At 35.8% G+C, this 13530-nt stretch overlaps 1 protein-coding gene across 1 annotated transcript in view; it reads right to left on the bottom strand.

Moving 5' to 3' along the window:
• The window catches only part of LOC106514228 (CUB and sushi domain-containing protein 3), a gene marked incomplete in the record, with an annotated part of 356940 nt that overhangs the window by 79403 nt on the left and 264007 nt on the right, over positions 1-13530 (bottom strand). Inside the window, 4 exon segments of the mRNA XM_014003387.1 lie at positions 244-417; positions 5985-6170; positions 9404-9577; positions 11100-11273. Coding sequence (XP_013858841.1) covers positions 244-417; positions 5985-6170; positions 9404-9577; positions 11100-11273 — 708 coding nt within the window.

Here is a 13530-nt window from a genome sequence, read left to right as displayed (position 1 = left end):
TATTTTAAGATTTTTTTCTTCTCTCTGCTGCCTTTCATTTCATTTGTTATTTATATATACACATGTGTGTGTGTGTGTGTGTGTGTGTGTGTGTGTGTGTTTATATGGGGAGAAAAGTGGGGAGATCAAGTATTTGATACACTGTTGATTTTTCAGGTTTTCCCACTTGCAAAGCTTGTAGATGACTAATTTTTATCATAGGTGTGTGTGTGTGTGTGTGTGTGTGTGTGTGTGTGTGTTTACCTGAGCAGTGAGGCAGTGGACCACTCCAGTGACCATTCAGTTGACAGGTGAGTGATGGGTCTCCAATAAGCTGACGGTCTCCAGTACAGGAGTAACGCACTGTGGAGCCAAACGTAAACTTGTCTCCAGTCATTACAGCGTGGGGCGGGGTTCCTGGGTGGCCGCAGTCCACCTCTGCGTCAAAGAGCAAAGAGAAGTATTCTCATGAATGAAAAAAAAAGTTTCTATAAGCTTCAACAGAATAGACTACAATGCCATGTTGATGGTTTCAGTTGTTTCAATTAGAAAAAGAAATCACTCAATTAAAAAAAAACAACTAAAACCAAGTAGCAACAGATTTAATGAACTTCAGATTTCTCTTCTAGTCCCTCCAATTTTACGTCTTTTTATTAAAGTACATACTATGCAATCTAGATTTAATGAAGTTCTGTCAAATTGCTCATGTCCAATAAACTGCTGTGAACTTTAAATTAGATCAAGAGATGCTTAAATTGAAAGAGCAATTTGAGTACATTTCCATTTGAGACAATTTGATTTGTAGAACAAACTATGGAGTTCTTTGAAAATTAAAGCTTTTTGTTCCTCAGGCTGTTCATATTACATTGTCAAGTTTGAGCAGGTTTTCATTATTATTAAAATAATTTAGTGGGAGAAAAATTATTTTATTATTATGATGAAAGATTTAAGTTAAATTTTTTTGTATTTCAAATATGCTGGGTGCTGGTTTTGGTGCCGTATCAATGTCTGACATTTGGTTAAATGTTGCCATTTGCTAAAGTTTGCAAACATTAAAAAACATTATTAACTAACTTTAATAGTGTCTCTCAATGCAGTTTATTAGGCTCATCTGAAACTTTTTCTAAAGGAACATTAAACCAGTAATCACTAACCTGAATGTGTATCCTGTTTTTCTTTGCCTTCTTTTAATGTAATTAATTTATGTGCACTTTTTAGGATTTTACTAATGCATGTGTGCCTGTGATTTGATTTGATTTATTGATTTAACAGGAAAAGATTACTAAAAAAATCAAGCCTGACTCAGCATAATTGCTGTTTTACAGCAGGTTTTTGTTCTGCAGCACATAAAACACTCAGAAATACAGCATCACAATCACATCATTATACACCATAGACACAAAGACAAACAAGCATACCAAATTTCAGGAAGGCAGCATTTGCAAAATAGGACGTCTAAATATGAGCACAACAAAAAGTGTCCAGCAGATGGCAGACAAGATTCTTCTTGAAGGGCTGTAGTTTTGAAATGGACTTTACTGTATGTTTTGAGGAATGTCATTCCATGCTTTAGTATAAACATAGAAAAAAGACCTCTGGCCGTAACAGTTTTTAAAAGTTGGTAATATCAGTTGTCCTTTTGTAACAGATCTAGTTGAATGACCACTTCCAGAATTTGATTTGGGCAACAATGCACAGAGAGTTCCATAATTGGCACCTTGGAAGATATGAAAATATAAATTAATACCACTATACAAAACATAATTCTGAAAAGTCAAGGCATCAGACAATGAAAGAACTGTACAGTGATGAGTCCAACCAGGAAGTTTTTTATGAATTTTGTAGGCCCTGATGTAGAGCCTAACTATGGGTTCTAAGATTTCATTTGTTGTAAGAGACCAAACAGGTAAACAGTACGACATGGTTGAGAGTATAATGACATGAAGATAGATATTTGAAACAGAAGATGTCCGATTGGATCTGATTTTTGAATAAACGTACAATTTCTGTTTCAACTTAGTGGTTTAGACTTGTACATGATCACGATAAGTCAAATGAGAATCCAAAGTAATTCRAAGATATTTGTAGGTAGTGACAATATCAAGGGGTTTGTTTAAAAAAGTGAGTTGATTTGTTATGTTGAAATGTCTCCTGGATGAGGAAAAATACATGCACACAGTTTTTTTAACATTAATTGACAAAAGATTATCTTGAAGCAAACCATGAAATGTCTGAAGATCTGCTTGTAACTGACTATTAATAGATTCAATATTGAAATCAGACAAAAAAAGAACAGTATCATCAGCATACATTAAAATATTTGAATACTTCAATATTTTTGGAAGGTCATTTATGTATTATAGGAAAAGCAATGGGCCCAGTATGCTACCCTGCGGAACTCCCATGGAACAGGGCAGAGACCCGGACACAGAGCTTCCATGTTTCACAACATGACACCTATCAGTCAAATAAGAGGAAAACATTTGTATTGCAGATGATGTAAGTTGAAAAGAAATCAACTTTTGTAAGAGAGTATAATGATCAACTTTGTCAAACGGTGAATGAAAATCAGTATATACAGCACCAGTTACTTGACCTTTGTTCAAAGCAGCACATATTTGTTCAGTGAATAAAATTAATGCAGACATGGTTGACGTTGACGTGCGAAAACCATGTTGGCTATTGCTTAGCATATTATTAGCTTCTAGATGCTGAAGTAGTTGATTAAATAATGTTTTTTCAAGTAACTTAGAAAAAATATGAAGAACAGAAATTGGCCGATAGTTTGAAACTTCTGTTGGATCACCAGATTTAAAAATGGGAGTAATCTGAGCAAATTTCCAGGCATCAGGGAAAATAGACTGCACAATACATAAATTAAGCTAATGATGAAACAATGGAAAAAAAGTGTTGGCATGCATTTTCAAGAAATCCATATTTATCTTATATTTGTCAAATGCACGTGAGCCATTTAGAGATTGGAGTGTATTCAAAACATCACTCTGTGAAATTTTATTTGTTTATGAATTTTACTTAAACTTATTTCTTTTTATGTGTTTCAGCATCAACCTGCCCAGCACAACAAATTAAAACTAGCCCCCATGGCTCAATCTGGTACATTTACAAGATAAACCCTTGTTCATAATGTGCACTGGCCCTTTTCAATAAAAAAAGTACCTGGACATGTAAAAATTTAACCAGGCAGATTCAGGACATGAAACATTTTGAGAAAAACAGATATGTTGATAAAGTTGATTTCCTTGTTGATTGATTTATTTGGTTATTCTGGGCTAACCACCGAGCACTTTCAGTTTTGAGGCTCACTAGGAGTTTTATCTGTTTCCCCTAAAGCTGTGGTCATAAAGTGAGTTGAAATGATTCTCCAGTGTGCTCTTTGTTCTGTTGAGTTTTTATTTATAATTTTAACATTTTTTTATCTTCTAGTCTTTCTGTAGCAATAAAATTTAGTTTAAATAACTCACAATTTAAAAAAAATCTAACAAAGTCTGCTTACTTTTGGATCCTTCCAATTCAGGTAAAATGAGCTGCGTGTTTAGACAGCCGCATGTCTCTCGTATCAGTTTTTTGGATGAAACATTAAAGCGGAGACACGTCGCTTTATTGTACTATCATTTGTCTTTATCAAAGTGAATACACTGAAGAACAGAAGGTAAAAAAATAAATAAATAAAACACAAATATTGCCTGAGTACAAATCACAGTGTGAGGTGTGAGATTTAAAGTGCACTCATTTGAAATGGCTCTGTAATGATTTTCAGGCAGGAATGAACCCAGGGCGCAGGCAGCTTCAAAATGGCAAAAATAAGAACTTTTTTAAACAAAAAGTGCTGATGGGGCAGCTCAAAAAACTCACAAGACTTGGACGTGGCAAAACACAGGACAAGAAAATCTTCAGGTAGGAACATACAGCACAATACAAAACAATGATCCGACAGGGAAGTGAAGACAAAACACAGAATTTAAAGGTGAGACAAATGCGCGCCAACAGGAAACACCTGGGGGAGAAACATGAGGATCAGCTGTGAGTGGGCGGGGCTGGAGCAAAGCAGACAGGAGGAAGAAGACAGATGACAAGACAGAAAACTAGAACCAAACATCGACACAGACCAGTCGTAACAGTCTCCAATCATTCCAGGGCCTAAAATTGTATAAAAGATATTCTTTGCATTTTGCTACAAGTTGGGACGCCTAGGATTGTTTTTGTTTCCCTGCGGAATAATTCCCAGGACAACTTGGGACCAGGAAGCTACAGGTTCGATTTCCCGCCATGCCCACATGCCGTGATGTCCTTGAGCAAGACACCTAATACCCGTTGTTGGGGATGTGATGGGTCAAACGCAGAGCACAAATCCCATCAGTGTATGATGTCAATGCAAAGTACATTTGGCAGCACAACAGATCAGCAGTTAGCACTGCTGCCTCACAGCGAGAGGGTCCTTTGTTCAATGCTCGGTTTGGGCCGGGGGTCTTTGTGTGGATTTTGAACACTCTCCTCATGTTTTTAAGTTTTTTTTCAGGTAGTTTTTTCTCGCATAGGTTGCCTTCAGGCCCAGGCCTCCCTTGCAAAAATAGATCTGTGATATCAAAAACTGTCCATCTTACTGAGTTTTAAAATCTTATATCCAGCCAAAAAGTCTTTTTGATCTTGTTTTGAGACTGATTTACTAAACAAGAACTGATTGTGTAAGAATAATCATTTTGTTTTCAGAATGTGTAAGGTTATTTGTCTTGTTAGCCTGAAAATTTGACTCAAATTAAGTGAAAATTTTCTGCCAATGGAGTAAGAAAATTTTACTTGGTAAGATTCTTGAAATAAAAAAAAAAGTCAAATCAAGTTTTCCAAGAATCTTACCAAGTAAAATTTTCTTACTCCATTGGCAGAAATTTTTGACTTGAGTCACATTTTCAGACTAACAAGACAAATAATCTTACACATTCTGAAAACAAGATTATTATTCTTTTGATACATCTCAGCTTCCACTGTTTCAGTCTGATTGATTTGATATATATACAGTATTTTTTAATTCACCATGTGCAGTTTTTGTATGTCATCAAACAATACCCAAGTTTTTGAACATAAATATAACTATAATGGATGAGAATTACATTTGGCATTGCTAATGATTAGCATTCTATTAAGGTGCTAACATTCAGTTAAAAACAAGCAGACATTTTGTACAAAAAGTTGCAACATTGTCCCATTAAAAAGTTTTAAATTAGTTAAAACACCACACAGTGTTCTTATTTGCATTTTACAAAATGACAACCATTTTCTAAAACTTCTGTTTCATTTGACCAGTATATGTTTGTTTGCAGTTTTTCTCAATTTAGTTTAATACCGCAAGATTTTTAACTTTTTTTTTGTTTGAAAATACTAACCACAACCAAGCTGTCGCTGATGCCTGAAGCAGTTTATAAACATGTGAGACAGACACTCTTGTGTATCTCTTTAATTATTATCTCATTTGATAAAATAAATGATGCGCATCATTTCTCTACCATGAAATGAAGTGCGTTTTGAGCCTGCATACAGAATGGAGAGGTTTGCTTTAGATAATTTCACCAGAAATAGGTCATTACTGTTGGCAGGCTCATACATAACCAGAATGCACAATGAAGCAGGTGTTTGGGTGCAACATTAGAAACCCTGCAGTTCACACATGGCAGTTGTTATAATCTAAGTGCTTAGCGTTGAAGGGACATTAGCTAGATCCTGAACAACTCATGCAGATGCAGCTAAAACATGGCCGCGAGCCTCTGGGGGATCCCTTATTGCGTGGATAGTCATAATATTTTTAAATTTAAACCATGAAAACTGGAAACGCATAAAACAAGTTCAAGACAATAAACTGTGAAAAATGTTTTTTTTCTCTGCGTGTGCATCTCTTAGCTAATGAGCCAGTGTACCAGATTTTTTAATCAGAAACATAACAAAACTCATTTCCAAGTGTATTACCTGGGCAAGAATAGAAACTTTTACTATACCTATGCACTCTGGAAGAGGTTTGTCCCAGTGGCCCATTGGCTGGCAGCTGAGTACCGATGATCCAAACAGGTAATATCCAGGGTTACAATCGTAGAACACCACACTGCCGAATGTAAAGTTCCCATGTTCAATCTTACTCTCCCGGATAGAGTTGGCAGGAATACCCGGATCTGTGCAGTTAACCACTAGATGGAAGGGGAAAAACATACAGTATTATTAATCACTCATTTAGAATAAAAGAAATGCATACAAATACTGCTAGCAGTAGTTTTTTTTTTTTTTTTTGCTAAAACCTGTTTTGGCAAATTGCAACGTTATGATTAAAAATAAATGGTCCTTGCCCTTTTCTCGGTACTCTCCTTGCCCCAAGTGAGTCTACTTATAAACTCCATGATGCACATGTTCCTACATTATTATAAGTGTGTTGTTATATTATATTAACGAAAAGCAGAACATGTTCCTGGTTACTTTTTCACAAACGTATTCATTGCAGTTTTCTGGAACGGTGGCGATGAAATATTCCAATCCAGTGCAGGACAGTGAGAGCACGAGTCAAAGGAAATTCATTCGTTACATTTCCAAGCTTGTAAAAATGTGTCCCTCCTGTATTTGAGACAACTACTGTGTAAAATAAGTATTTTATGTCAATGTACTGTGGGGGAAAAGGCAAAGCTACTTTTAGGTTGACTAGAAAATATTTTTATGCTAACCTACTGGGACTCATGCCTTTCAGTAGACAAAACTTGGTTGGGGGTGTGTGATGCAAAATACTTTCTTGAGCTTAATATAGTGTTATAACATGTTATAATGCCATTCCCTCATCAAAAACATACCCAGAGGGTGGATTTGACTCATTCATGCATGTTTGAGAAATCCTTGAAACTCCTGTGTAGCCACGTGGAGCTGCCTAAATGCTTGCTGTACAAAGCCACGCCTATTTGCACCTAGCTCTACTCTACTTCTCACTCCAGCCCTTTCAGATTAAAAAATGCCTTTGTTGAGGAAATTTATTTTTGGATGCCAAGGACGAGGCTACATGGTTGTCAAAAATGGTTGGATATTTCTCCTACGAATTGTTATAAACAGCATGAAGCATTGTTGTGGTGACGTGCTGAAGTGGGAGTGCCAGAAATGGTAGGTGGCTCTTAAAGAGAGGCCAATTTCCAAGTGTTTAGACTACGATGGGAAGTCAAATTTATTTTTAAAATATACACCGCTTTCATAAAAACTGAAAAGAAGTTATTTGATTGTGGTATAGAATTGAACCACTGTATGTGCCTGGAAAATACATATAGTAATATCCTTTATTTAAACAAATTCAACACTTTTTTTATATTGCATAAAGAACTCCTTTTATGAGTTTGGTCATATTTAAATTTGTTAATTGTAACTATGTGGTAAATTCTAAAGTAAAGACGCAAAAGTATATTTTTTAGGTTTTAAATGTAACAAAATAAAAGTTACAGTTTGAAAAAAAAATACTTGTTAAAAAGACAGAATCTCAAAAACACTTAGATACTGTAACAAAGTAATTGTACTTTGTTTCATCTGGATCTCTTCATGCATTACACCTGCTCTGTTTTGTTACTGTATGTTTTTAAGCATAGAGTAAAATAATAAGCAAAACCCCCACACATAATATTTACGTGGCAATCTGCCCAACTGGCTCCATGTGATCACATCACAGGGGATGATTCCTGGAAACTGTTCACTCTCCTTGCTTGGAGCCTAATTTGCATAAATGTTATCTGTCAGCATGTTCGCTTGTGAGATAATAATAGAACTGTTGTCATGACCTAAACAGTGGCTTTTTTCTTTTGTATTCTACAAACAAGAAAAAAAAGTAACCATGAGCTATATTAAGCACTGTCAATAATAGAAGCACTTCAAGCTGCCTTCTGAAAACCAAACGAGCGCCTATTGTCAAAAAAAGCATCATTTTAAAAGCAGCTGAAGTCTCTAAAAGCACATCGCTGACAAGGTGTGTCAGATGAAATCAGATGAGGGTGAAATTAGGTTCAAAGTGATATCGAATTAAATCAATACGCCAGATGCATGGCAAATCTTAGCTTAATGTGGGAAAATGTTAGAGGGAACAGGCATGTTTTGACAAAGCGAGTCATGACAGATTCATGTGATCGTGCTCCTTTGATCTTTCACCGGCTCTGTCTCTGTAATAAAAATCGGTAGCTGAAATAAAAACAGTAGCTCCTAATACATACTATATTTAAATGCCAACAAAATTCATGTCAGACATATTTTTAAATGCAAACTGCCTGGCAAATCAAGCTCTGCTTTACATGATCCAGAGGCAGCAAATTACAGGCACAATGACGGCTATTTAAATCCATTTTCTAAATGTTATGTATTAATAACTGACTTTATAATTTAATTTATGCTTTTTAATATGTTTTCAACCAGTTTATGCTGTAAAACATATGCTTATTAATACAGTAGAATCTATTTCTAAAATACTTTGATCCGATATGAATAAACAGAAATGTGACATTGTAATTGCAGCATTACTGAGCATAATCAGCACAAACTACAAGCACAGCAACAAAAGAAGAGGAAAAAAAAAGATCACACATAATTACTGCAGTATGTTCCACTGAACACGTCCTCACTCCTTACATTGTACCATAAATTTGTTATTGCTTTTCTGTAGCTCTGAGGTTATGGCTCCATATGTTGTTGCATGCTTTATCCAGATAAATCAAAGCAGGTAAAAAACATTATCATTAAAAGTGTTGGAACCCCATATGTTTATTTATTTATTTATTTATTTATTTATTTATTTATTTATTTATTTATTTATTTATTCATTTATTTATTTAATTAATTAATTATTCGTAATTATACATACATAGTTTTTTCCTTGTGTGCTTATGCTTCAGCAAGCTGGCAGTTGCTGACGGCTGATTCCTGAGCGACTCTGACACATCTGCTGGATGTTGGATTCTTGTAGTCGTCCTAGCTTCAGATAACTGGAAAGGCTTTCTTATTCTGTTCCAGCACTTTGGCTGGATCCTATTTTTGCTATCTGGCAGCTACCGGCTCTCCTTTTGGCAAGCCTTTTTCACAAGAAGAAGAATGAGATAAAAGTGTTCTTTGTAATGGGGGTAAAAAAAATAAAAAAATAAAAGTCACTGTGACACTATGCCTTTTTTAGAAATAGAATCTTGAATGATCAATGAAATGCTTGTAAATTTAAAGCATCTCATGCATCAAAGGTTTTGCAAAGATATTTTTGTTTTGATTCCTGTTTGTTTTTGACTCTGTGATCCCAGCAGTACATATGGTGGAGGCAAGTGAGGTCAACTATCAAGGTGCATCTGTGTTTCTTTGCTGCCTAAAGGCTGTCAGAGTGGCAGCTATTTATACATTCTGCAGGTGCTCTCTGTGGCAGGAACCGTACCTCTGCATGTCGGAGGCTGCTGGCTCCACTGGCGGTTGGCCTGGCACTGAGCTGTAGAGGGCCCCTCCAGGGTGTAGCCTTTGTTGCAGGAGAAGCGCACAACGTCATTGTAGTTGAAGCCATCGCCGGTGGTGCGGCCGTAGATGGGGCTGCCAGGGTGGCCACACGTGACAGCTGAGGCGACACACATCAAGCAGGTACATGACGGGAGGAGGGAGGCGGAAAGGTCAGGACGCGAGAAGCAGCAGAGGAGGGACGCAGAGGCGAGGTGAAGGAGAGAGGCAGAGAAACATACAGAGAAAAAACCCCAATAACAATGATTGAGGTGACACAAAGTGCCAACTGTCACAGTCATTAACATATAATTAAACCCTGAAGGTAATGAGAGAGGGAGAATTTAGGACATGATCATGATCAGTAAAGGCTAGATTGCACATTTCAGCTCATTAATAGGCGGAGGCGAACAGGAGGTTGAGGAATACTAAGAGTTAGGATTCATTTAGTGATTGTAGAGCTGGTGAATTAGAAGACAAATATTTTTTTTTATTGTCACAGAAGAAACAGAACCCAAAACTTGTTCCCTCAAAACAGAAAAAAAGGAATCAAAATAAAAATAAATCTTCTTTGATCGGTTAACCAATCATTAGCACAACTAGTGGTGTCCCAATACTAATACTGGTATTATGGTTGTGTCACTATCAGGCCCATTTTTTACGCATTTGTACTAATTGCCTCGATACTCAGAACCAATACCAGTATTGATACTGGAATAATAGTATCAATACTCCAATAAATATGTTACAGTTTGCATTTCAAGTAAAATGTTTGTCAATTCCATGTTTAAGTATGTATATATATTTTATGTATATACATTGAAAGAAAATCATATTTTTAAATTTATTCAAAAATTTTGAATTAGTATATATCATGGTGTTTATTTGATTTGATACAGTGAGAGGAGCTGTGGGCCTATAAGGAATTAAAGCCACTTTTTTTCCAAATAAAATAAAAAGTGTTATTAAAGTAATTGTGCAACATTTATGTTCTAATTACTATGTACTCTGTATCAATACTCTATATTGGTGAGTACCCAAACTGAAGTAATTGTACGTTTGAGGAAAAACTGGTATCAGGATACTCCTAAGCACAATCCATAAGGGTTGAAAAATCTTTGTTCAGGTGGCAAGTAAACATGTAGGAAATGGCCATGCCTCCCCAGAAAGTGATGAGAATGTCCACATTAACAAATTGAAATGTTTTGGTTTTTTTCCAATACACTATTTACTGTTTCCTCTCAGATAGTTACCATCTCAGCACAAAATTATTAGGATCAGGATAAAACAAGATAGTCAAAGGACAAGACTCTTGTAAAAACTGCTCCATCGTTGTTGTGGATTTTAGGGCACAGTGAGAATGGGTGAAACATTGTTCAACATTATTTGTACAATTTTTTGCTATATCAAATCTAAAGGGCACACTAAAAAAACAAGTTTTTAAAAATATTGCCTTTGTAAAGTGCTTTTAATATGCATTTGACTCACCAAAATCACTGTTTGCACAAAGAAAAGAGGTGCAAACACTGTAGAACATGTTTGTTTTTTGCATGTTTGGAGTAGACGGGCTATAGAGAGACTTTCTTTGTGTTTTTCATATGGCATTTGTAGCAAAGCTTTAGAGAGGACATTAAATTACTCACAGATACAAACTGGTAGGTGCCCAGACCAGGTGTGGTCCTGCTGACAGATCCGTACAGAGGAGCCAATTAGTCTGAACCCAGGATTGCATTGGTAGACCACCGTGTCCCTGTAGCCAAAGTTTTCCCCGATCACTTGCCCATTCACAATTAGCTCTGGGACGCCGCAGTGACCAGCTGTAAATTTGGTAAGAATAAACACGATGAACAAATTTCAGCATTTTTTTTCCTTTTGAAACCTCTTCATACAGGAACACTTTCTTTGAAAAAGACGGAACATTATATAATTTACAGTGTGTGTCATTTAAAATACACAACATGAAAACAAAAGCCAAGAGTGTGTTCCACTTTGTGCATGAGATACAATACACTTGACAATACCAAACCCAGTCTCAGTAAATCATTCATGCAGTGCAATGTTCAACTTTCCATCAGTGAGAATAATGGTCTCCAGTCGTTCCCATAAAACTAATGGATAATAGCTGAAGGGTACAAACACAATTTTGATGGCGCTGTCATGTTTAAATACAATTTCAATAATGAAATAAGGACGCATGTTTTTTAAAAGGCCTAGAATATAATAGGCAAGTAAAAATTAGTTTATTCATGAAATATATTGGGTTTGGAAAGCATGTTTCACGTGTGATTCTTTTTTAAATTTATGCCGACTTTAGTCTCACTCTGATAAAATATATTTTTGTAACTCACCACAGACATATGTGAAACTCCCAAAAACTGTGCAATAAGCTCATGCACATCACGTTACTTTCAGCTACAATAAATGCCACTCACAGAAAAGGGATCTTGTTGAGATTTCCAATGCCACTTAAAACCTGGGAAATTGCCCGACTGAGAGTCTGATTTCCCTAATTCACTCCTGCACCCAGAAACTCAGTCGAGCATTTTATTTTCACACTCCAGTTGAGGGCTGACAGATTCTATGAAGATAGTGCTGAAGTAGGTGTACATACCAAAAGATTCCTGGCTATGGTGACTGACTCAGTCATGTTAGTAACAGTGCAAAGAGAGGCTCTCCTTTGATGAACTGATCAAACCTTGAGTTGAGTTTGAAGTGCTGCCACCATACAACTGTTATACGGACAAGTGGGACTAATAGAAAAACCTTCACATTCTGCTGCAAAGTGGTTTTAAATACAACTCTGCTCATCATACATCTCATTTTCTGCCTTTGTGGAAAGCTGTGTTGAGCTGCGGTAAGCTGAGCTCTTTATAAATCCAAACAAGGGCTAAAATTGAAGCTTGGATAGCATTCTATAGATAGATTCAACAAGTAGCTGTTTTAAAGCTGATTTATCTCATTTGCTATTTTACAGACACTAAAATACAACAGCAAACTAGTTGGATCTTTTTTTTTTGGATCCTATAAGTGAACATAAATATTAGGTAAAAAAGTAAAATATTTTATTTTGGAAAAAAAAATCAATAATTGCCTTCTTTCTGTTAGACATAATTCTTACGTTAAAAAACAAAACAAAACAAAACAAGACAATCAAGCGATCACAAGTTTTTGTGTGGTTTTTGTACAGAATGCCCTTTAGCCTGTGTTTTTGCCAAATCCCCAAATCTCCAAACAAAAAGGAAGTGTAGCTGTTTCAAATTAGATATTCAATTCTTAAAATATTTTATCTGACGTGCTGGAGGAGATGCAGCTACGTCTGATCAAGGACTTTAAGCAACACTAAAAAATAGGAACTGGTGAATATGTGGTTGCAGAAATAGTATCAGTGCTGTTATCTTGATTGTTAAGAGGGTGAAAAAACACTTCTATATTTCTTTATGTCAGTTCAGGAGTAGAATTGGAGAGTCCAGGAGAACTATAGCATCATGAAAACTTTAAAACACAGGAGATCATCTAAGGACACTGATGAGTCTCCTTGCAGTCTCCTTGAGTAATCTTGCAGTAAGAAACCCTTCATAAAGTATTTTCCAAAACCTGGTGAGGTTTTAAAAGAGCTATACAAGTATGGTTTAACAGCAGTGTTTTTAGCCTGTCTCATTGAGTTGTGTTGTCCCCACTTTGATTCTCAACACATACTTTTTGCATGATTATAAAAATCTTGATTTCAATTTACTGATTCAACATATCCTACATTTTGACTTGATTTGTTTTGCATTGGAAACCAATAAGCTTGCCTGTGTCATGTAGGAGAAGTGTTTTTTTATTTTATTTATTTATTTATTTTTTATCTGTGTGTGGGTGTACAGTTATGTTGGGATGGGCAAAGAAAGGTCAATTGTGATAAACTTTTGAAATCTTTCCAGTCTTCTACAGGTAGATGCCAAAGGTGTATACACATACACCAAACCAATGTTTCTGTATAATCTCTGCAGGATATGTAGCTTTTTGATGTGTATCTATGAACAAAAGTAATGTCTGAAGCAGACAACAGTAAATATTTATACAGTATATATA

The sequence above is a fragment of the Austrofundulus limnaeus genome, unplaced genomic scaffold (assembly GCF_001266775.1).
Source record: "Austrofundulus limnaeus strain Quisiro unplaced genomic scaffold, Austrofundulus_limnaeus-1.0 Scaffold18, whole genome shotgun sequence".
Classification (NCBI taxonomy): Eukaryota; Metazoa; Chordata; class Actinopteri; order Cyprinodontiformes; family Rivulidae; genus Austrofundulus; species Austrofundulus limnaeus.
Note: the sequence above shows the minus strand (reverse complement) of the source record. Positions and strands in the feature narration are given on the sequence as shown.